This window comes from Larimichthys crocea, chromosome I, assembly GCF_000972845.2.
Source record: "Larimichthys crocea isolate SSNF chromosome I, L_crocea_2.0, whole genome shotgun sequence".
Lineage (NCBI taxonomy): Eukaryota > Metazoa > Chordata > Actinopteri > Sciaenidae > Larimichthys > Larimichthys crocea.
Window position 1 is genome coordinate 1779030 of NC_040011.1, and position 8760 is coordinate 1787789.

At 39.9% G+C, this 8760-nt stretch overlaps 1 protein-coding gene across 4 annotated transcripts; it reads left to right on the forward strand.

Moving 5' to 3' along the window:
• Window positions 1-2536: 2536 nt before the first annotated feature.
• LOC104937155 (chromatin complexes subunit BAP18) lies at window positions 2537-6572 on the forward strand. Of its 4 annotated transcripts, none has more exons than XM_027286192.1 (6): window positions 2542-2903; window positions 3601-3803; window positions 3896-3990; window positions 4380-4606; window positions 4873-4980; window positions 5925-6572. In XM_027286192.1, the coding sequence occupies exons 3-6, from the start codon at window positions 3953-3955 to the stop codon at window positions 5987-5989; spliced, it is 438 nt and encodes a 145-aa protein (XP_027141993.1). In that variant the 5' UTR covers window positions 2542-2903; window positions 3601-3803; window positions 3896-3952; the 3' UTR covers window positions 5990-6572. The 4 variants fall into 4 exon arrangements, with proteins under 4 accessions (XP_010751622.1, XP_027141993.1, XP_010751621.1 ...); XM_019267155.2 differs by having other exon boundaries at window positions 2545-2903; window positions 4362-4606; XM_010753320.3 differs by lacking the exon at window positions 3601-3803 and having other exon boundaries at window positions 2537-2903.
• Window positions 6573-8760: the final 2188 nt, after the last annotated feature.

The following is an 8760-nucleotide window of genomic DNA, read 5'->3' on the forward strand; positions in this document are numbered from 1 at the left end:
CACAGCAGCAGCCACGATCCACGAGAACCTGCTGGACGACAGAGCACAGAAACTCCGGGGAAGTTTGGTTAGTAACATGCATTAATGAGACATGTCCACAGATGGAGAGATATGGAGAGATATGGAGAGATATAGAGATATAGATATATATATATATAGAGAGTGAGATATAGAGAAATATAGAGAGATATATAGAGAGAGAGATGGATATATATATATATATATATATATAGAGAGAGAGAGAGAGACAGAGAGAGAGAGAGAGTTTTTAGTAAAGGGAGACTGCATGTTCAACCAATACCATGCCTGACTAGGCTCACTTGCTGCTGTGCTGTTGTTTTGTACAGTTCTGTTGTTGTTGTTGTGCAGTTCTGTTAGATAGAATGATCCCAGGTGGCAATCTACGTGAGGGTGCACGAGCGCTCATCAAGTCAGCGGAGTGGGCGCCCCACCAGTAGTTCGCCCAGGGCGCAAATGTAGCCAGAACCGGCGCTGCTGTGTCCTTGTAATATTTCAGTTTTTATATCCTGGGGTGTCCTGCGCTGTTGGCCTTAAAGCTCTACAGACTACTCCGCTCCTTGCCTCACCAAGACAAATTAAACTCATCTATGGGCTGAAATATGTGCCACCAGAAACAGAATTTGAAATTGCTTAAATTGAATAATTACATTCAACTGAATTTGAATCACATACTTTGAATTTATGTTCAATTTGAATCATTGCATTGAAAAACTGAATCTGAATTGTAATTTGAAATTTAATTTATTAGTTTGGAACATTCAGTTCTCACAATTCAATTTTCTGTGACAAACATCCGGGTAGTTGAGCAATCGAGCGCAGCCACAATCGTGCCACAGCAGTTGCTGGTGTCTGGGGAAGTTACCACTGCCCTTCCACGGCAACTGGGGCAGCTGCCACTGCCAATCACACTTATAGACCCCAAATCCCAAATATGTATATAAAGCCTGCTTAAAATCCTGCACTAAGGGCTTTCTACCATTGAATATATTCGAGAAAAGATGTTTTTCAATTAGGCAATCATGATACACCATACAGGAAAAAGGTAATAATAAATTATTATTTATAAAATAAAAACAGATGATCAAAGCAGCAGTAGTTGCCAAGGAAGGTCAGTGGCAGCTGCACCACACAGTTGCAGCGGTTAATAGATTAAGAAAACCTCGCAAATTAATGCAGAAATCATGTAATGGAAATGTTACTTCCAGTGAGTCTAATACAACTCTGACGACTGACTTAAAAAATAAAAACAAATGCCCATAACAGCAGCAGTTGCAGTGCCAGGGCAGCGGTAGCTTTCCCAGATACAAGCAACTGCCGTGGCGCACATACACACGTAGATGCTGATTGGCTGAAGAGGTGTCCTGTGTATCTGCGCTCGATTGCTCTGCCTCAACTACCCGGATGTTTGTCACAGAAAATTCTAATTGAATTGTAAGAACTGAGTGTTCAGTTCCAAACTAATAAATTCAATTTCAAATTACAATTCAGTTTAAATTCAATTCAGTTTTCCAATGCAATGATTCAAATTAAACAATTCAAATTCAAAGATAAATTATTTAAATTCAGATTCTGGTGGCACATATTTCAGCCAGTACTCATCCTTGTGTTAATCTAGGCTACAGGATATAGGCTATAGTTGATACATAGCAACAAACTTTCAGTACTTTGGCCATTTAATCTCTGCAGACCTAGATTTCATCTAGTCTGCAATATGGATATGCTATGGCTCTAAGAAGGATGCAACCATAGACAGTCACTCTTTTTTCTGTTATGGACTGATACTATTGGTGGTCTGTATTTCAGTACCTGCACATGCTGTTTAGAATGTTTTGTGTTATTTTGTGAGGGTGTGGTCAAAGAGAGATTTTATATAAGAAATATTTTTTTTAATTGTCCGTTCTCAACAACTTGAGTTCATTATCCTGGTAGCTAGTGATAACTATATTATTCATTCAAGTTCATCTTCTCTGTCAGTCTGTGTCACAAACCGGACTGCACGACCATGACGAAAAGAGGGGGAGGCACACAGACAAGCCAATCAACAAATTATTTATTAAACCATAAGAATAATCTAAGAAGAAAACGTGTTGCTGTCTATAGTACTGACAGGCAGACAGACAGAGAGCGAGAGAGCATCTGTTAATACGTGTCCCTCTGTTGACTTTGAATGATTATTGTGAATGCTCTGATTAATAAATGTAAATGAATAATTCTTTATTGTAATGATAGTTTAGTTTGTCATTTGAGGAGAAGACCATATGGTGACTGTAATTCAGAGACTTCAGAGATGAACTTGATAAATTATCTATAATTACAATTTTAAAAAAGCGTCCTCAGTTTCCATAAAAGACAACATATAGCTTCAAACTTGACCTTATCTAACGTCAAATCAAATCAAAACCGTGTTTTGCTCTACAGATTCTTGCAGTATATACTTTGTTTATGCAATAAATGTTACTGTATAAACTAAAAAAGAAGCGCCATACTGCGATGTCCGCCCAACGATACATCCTATTGTAATGTTACACGGGCATAATAACTTGAATCGTTGAGATTCCGAGGTGACCCTGAACGTCGCAGCAGCCTTGTCGTTGCTTTATTCAGACTTGTACGCTCGGTTCTCGGCGGGAATGTAGTTCGTGTACACCATGCAGCGTCTGTTCAAATGTTGGACCTTTCCAGACACCGACCCTGAACGCGGCGGAGGAGCAGAGTTCAGGCTTCTCTGCTAGCTACATCGGAAGGAGCACCATATGCTACCTAGCTACACTGTTAGCATTTTAGCAGTTGCTCCGTGTACTTGAAGGCATCACTGAGTCCTCATAGACTGCGTAGGTTACAGTGCTACAGAGAGCAGTAACATGACGTCAGCTTCCACTAAAGTAAGTCATTTTCACACGTGAACAACTGAGATGTGGTTTGGCGCCACAAAGTGAAGTTATTCCGGTCTGATTAGTATCCTTTTACTTGTTAGTATCCTGTTACTTGTGCACAAACGGACGAGCCCCTCGGTACGTTTCCCGCTGCTGCTCGCGGGAGAGACGTACGACATGAATTTACGGTCACCCACGTGAGAGATGGATTCACGTTCTACTGAACAGCTGTGCGGTGTCGTGCCGTGCTGTGCTGCGCTTACTCGGCTCTAAATCCTGATTTTAGTGCCTTCATAGTTTTTTCACACACACCGTGCACACAATGACGTGACTCTGCCCGCATGTTGTTCAGTTTGGGTCAGGTCCTTCTTAAAGGTCCAGTGTGTAGACTTTAGTTGCATCTGATGGTCTAATGATCACTGTATTGCAGTCTCCTTACATCACCCTCACCTTTTTATTGAACGCCCCTGTCTAGACCCACTATTTAGTTTGTCTGTTCTCGGCTACTGTAGAAACAGTGTTTCAACATGGCAGCCTCAGTGAAAGAGGACCTGCTCCTGCTGTAGATTCACGTGATCATACATCCATGAAATCATAGTTATGAATATTATATTGTCTGCCTTATTTTGAAAATAAAGGCCCCATATCTAACACACTGCACCTGTAATACTCCAGAGTACAATCTGAGGTCTGGCTTTGTGTTCAGCCCCTTCTTGTTTCAACATGAATGCCTGGCTCTGACCTCATGACCTGGGGCGCTGAGTGAGCCAGACCTTTTCAACCCAACATCAGTGTCTGAACAGGGGCAAATCCAGATTCCAACATCTGGTGGAAACCTGAATGTCCATGGTTTCATAATCATCAACATATGGCTGATTCTTCAAGTGTCTACATACTTTTGGTCATGAAGTGAGTGTGCAGTGTTCAGTGGAGTCGGTGTGAGTGAAGTAAAGCCGGCTGCGGGCTCTGTTCTGATGCTCGTGTGTGTGTGTGTTCCACAGGTTGGTGAGATCTTCTCTGCAGCTGGAGCTGCCTTTACCAAACTAGGAGAGCTCACCATGCAGCTTCACCCAGTGGCAGACTCCAGTCCTGCAGGGTAACACACACACACACTGCATGCAGACTTTTTTTCACAGCAGACTGTGTTTGTGCTTGTTTGAGATGAATTCTGCCTTTGTGGCTGCTAATTCTCCTGGTCGAACATCTCAGCCTGTCACAGTAACGTTCTTGCTATTTGTGAGTATGGATGCATTGTAGGATTGTTATTTTTGTATTTAAACTGCAAGAGAGTCCCATGAAAAGAGTCCATGTTTATTTAAGAATTCCATTACTTATTATTTATTGACAGAATCTGTGCTGATTATAGTGCATCCCTGTGCTTTGATGTGCTCATAAACTTATTCTTATTTGTCAGATATGGTCTGCACTCCTGTGGATAAGCTGCTATAAATACTAAAGTCAGTTCAGTTCCCATCTTTCCTCCAGCGTTCAGACGAAGAGCACAGTGAAGAGGAAGCTGTATGAAGATGGAGCTCCGCCCGCCTCCTCAGACAGCTCTAAGAAGGTGATCAAGAAAGCCGCCACTGCTGTCGCCATGGCAACGCAGGGCACTTCCACTGTCATCTCTGTGCCCGTGGCTCAGGTCGTCGTGGCCTCAGGACTACAGAGCTCCCCCTCCGGCCAGCCCTCCCTGAAGAAACAGAAGACTGCAGGTGATTAAACAGAAGAATATCACATATTATTATGAATGGAATGTAAGATCAGAGATATGCACATCCAAGAACCTGCTGAGCAAAGAAACAGTACACACAGACACACACTCTTTGACTCCACAGTATTTTTCATTGACTCAAATATCTCAAACATTTCTCGATGTCTTCAGTATCAGTTCAGGCATTTCATTTCAACGTGTTATTGGTTGAGGTTCTTAATATCTTCTAAACAGTACTACACATTGTGTGTGTGTATGTGTGTGTAGATGTGACCCTCAGTGCTCTGAATGACTCAGATGTCAACAGTGATCTTGTGGACATCGAGGGACTGGGTGAAGGATCCAATTCCAAAAAACTCAACAACTTTGATCAAGGTGAACTTCAGGAACATTTTTCAGAAATATGGTCTGAATAATCTTCAGGCTGCTGTAGTCACAATCATTTGACGTTTGCTATAACACACACTACAATGTATTTATTACAAAATGTGATCAGCACTTTGAGTTGTGCTACATTTTTCTTCTGATAACCAAAGTTGAGCAAACGTATTGTGTGTGTGATATATCTTCTTCCTCTGCGTTGAGCTCCACTGTTGTTGATGAACAGTTTAAAGCACATTAGTGATTCACAGCAGCCATGTTTCCATCCAAACGTGTCACAAGTCATTCGTCAAAAGAAAACGTGAGCCACTGTCTACATGTCCCGGCTTGTGATATCAGCAGTAGATGGCGCCAATTCTTCAGTCAGAAACCAAAAGAAGAGAGCACAACAAGATGACACAGAATGGATGAAACACGATAAGCAGGAAACAGAACATAACATCACACCTGTGTGGAGGAATGAGCTGATCAGTCATGTGACTGACATGTTTTATCTTATTAGGAGAATGCATCAAAATATGTTTGGAAACACATCTACTGTTGACTGGGTGACATTTTCCTTCATTACCAAGAACACACACACACACACACACACACTAAACCTAATCCCACATACACCATCCTGATGTCCTAAATACTCACTACAGCACCAAATGTGGATTCATCTGCTGCTGAAAATAGGCCCCAACAAATCCAGCAACACTGTTTTCTTCTGTGTGAGTGACCTTTATTGAAAGCCACATTTGTCAACACCTACAGTGGCCAGCTGACTGAGCCTTTTTTTTTTTTTACATTTTCAGTAGACAGACAGGATATGGTCAGGTCAGAAACTGTCCATCTAACACAGTTCATTTTAGTATTTTTTTGACAATAATAAATGAATAATATTCTAAGCCTTTCTTTAGTGGAGCTGTCAAATGCTGTTTTTGTCTCCATAGATAACCTGAACCTGGACTCAAGTCTCATCATGAATCCCGGTGACCTTCCGCTGCTCTCCCGTTGACCTTTCACTTCCTGTGGACAAACTATGAAAAGATGAGCCACGTTGTGATAGACTTTGAGCCCGATGATGCTGACCACACTTTAGAGGAACTGTAGAAGTTTTGAACATTGTGTTGTGTCACACAGAACCACATCTCAATTCTGTGAGACTTGTTGGCACTGTCAAAAACGTTAAGGACTCATTTGAAGTTTTCTTTTACTATATTACTTTTTATGTCAAGATGTTTCTATGGTAGACTGTTTCTTTTCCTCTTCTGACTTTTTCTTCTGGAAATGTCCAGAAAATCCTAAAAATGTAGACTTCATGCAGGACGATTCATCTTTCTTGTTTTCATAAAGAGAAATCAGGAAAAGGAACAGAAAGTCTCAGCTGCATTCAAGCGCTCCTACTTTACTGTTTTTGCTTTTGTGATGCAGCTGTATTGTAAAAAGGTCATCATTCAGTCAACAACATAAACACTGATATTTTATTGTATTAAATGTTCAATGCAAATGTAACTAATTATTGTATTAGCAGATGTAAATGTTAATGTGTATTTTTAACATGAATCTGAATGTTGGTAGTAAAGTGTTAGAGGCTACACATACAGACTCAGGTCCTTCCATTCTAGAACAATCTGTTCTGTGCTGATCGTAAACATTGTTTCAGACTGAGACTGATCAAAAAGGTAGGAACACATTTGTGTATATAAGTGTTTTTTTCTGAGCTTTCAAACACATCTTAAAGTCTTCATCATTTGATAAGGTTTGCCCAGTTATCAGAGAAGGCATTATCAGACATCACCTGCTGATGAAGGTGGAGAACCATGTGAAGGCTTTGGATAAGGTTAGTGGACCTTGACATTGTTCTCTGGTGAGTTGACAAAATCATGTCTGTGCTATACGTCCAGAGGTTGTAGCATAGCTTAGCATAACGGCTAGAGCTTGGGAAACGGCCAGCAAGGTTCAAGAATAAACCTACCAACACCTCTGAAGCTCACTGTTATCACACAAACTGTTGTTTTGGAACTACCTCCTTACAGCAATAACCCATATCTATACCGTACATGCATATAAACGTGACTTGTTTGTTAATATCTACACAAACTGTTGACTCTGGTTTGTTTATTTTTCCGTCTTGTATATATTTGACATGAGTGCAGGGCATGCTGTGTCTTCTATTTTCTGATATGACACTTAATCTTTTATTCAGTCAGTACAATATGAATGAAGACACGTAGACGTTATGATCAGATCAACCCACATCCAACCCACCGAGGCAAACACAAAGAAATCCTGCAGAGCTTAATGACAACTGAGCACATTACATCTGCTGGTCAAGTCCCTGAGGTAAAGTTAGGCCCTGCTAAAGTAGTAAGCAAGCCATTATTATTATTTAGTTAAATGTTAAAATAAATAAATATAAATAAAGATTTTAGGAGAATAATAAAGTAATTAAGACTTATGAAACTCAGTAGGAAATGATATACATCATAATGTACTGATCTCATATTTTGGGACGTCTTAGAAAAAGCTCAGCAGAAACATGAAATGAGAAGACATTTGATTTATTCAAATACTGGGCTTTTATTAATAAACAAATATAATTCTGATCATCCATATACCAGACATATTACTGTCAGCATTCAGATAAAGATATCTTCCAACATTAGGTAAAATTATAAAATAAAATAATATTCTATTCAAATGATAAAGTGCACACCTCGCCTGTATGAAGAGTGCTGTGTGATAACTTCTCTTATGCTTTAGCACAATAAAACTGACCCTGTACATGAACTCCATATTTTCATAGATGATAAAAGCAGACATACAGTACATTTCCTCATTTGTTGGAGGTGGTGTTGAAGAGGAGTGTGTGTTTGACAGGAGCAGCACATATCATACTGGCAATGCAGATAGAACTACCAGTAATGATGTGCTGCTACAGCCTCACACACACACACACACAGAAAAATCATAATATTCAGAAACATGTTCCATCGTGTTTAATAAATAGTGAGGTGGGCTCAGTGTGACCACATTTCTTCCTGCTGTGGACAGATGAACACCAGCTGCTCAGTCAGTTCTCACTTTGTACAAATCAGATGGAAGAAAAGTATGAATTTCTGTCTGTCAAATCATAAAACACAGCTGATTGGTGTGACTCAGCTCACTAAGGGGAGGTCAAGGGTTAATTCATTATTATTCTTTTTTTTTTAAACAAACAAAACAATCAGATATTCAATATGAGATATGAATTTAAACTGAATTCTTTTACACCATTTTGTTTATAATGTGTGTGATCATGGGTTTGATACACAAGTGTGTTATAAGGAGACAGACCTATCCATTTAGTGTGTGAAGCACTCTAATCGAAAATCATATAATCAGAAATAGAAAAGAGATGAAGCCATGAAGACACTTTAGTTTTCATGGATCATTTATCATGTGTGTGTTTGTGTACAGATGCTGCTTTAGTGACAACTCAAGTCAACACATTTCCTCTTTTGGTATTTACAGAAACTCACTCACATGACAGCATCTGACAGGGTGGCTCTGACGTCCTGCTGAGAGGAAAAAAGTCAAAGAACACACACTCAAAGAAACAAAAAAACAAAAACAAACCACACACCTCTAAATATAGGACAGGTTGTTAGACATCCTCTGCCAACACTCCTTCAGTGTGTGTCTGTGTGTGTGTGTGTGAGAGATATCTGCTAACATGTCGTTGTCGTGTGTGTCCTCACTGACTCTGATGATTTCTGGTCTTTTTTTTTTTTTTTTTTTTTTTTT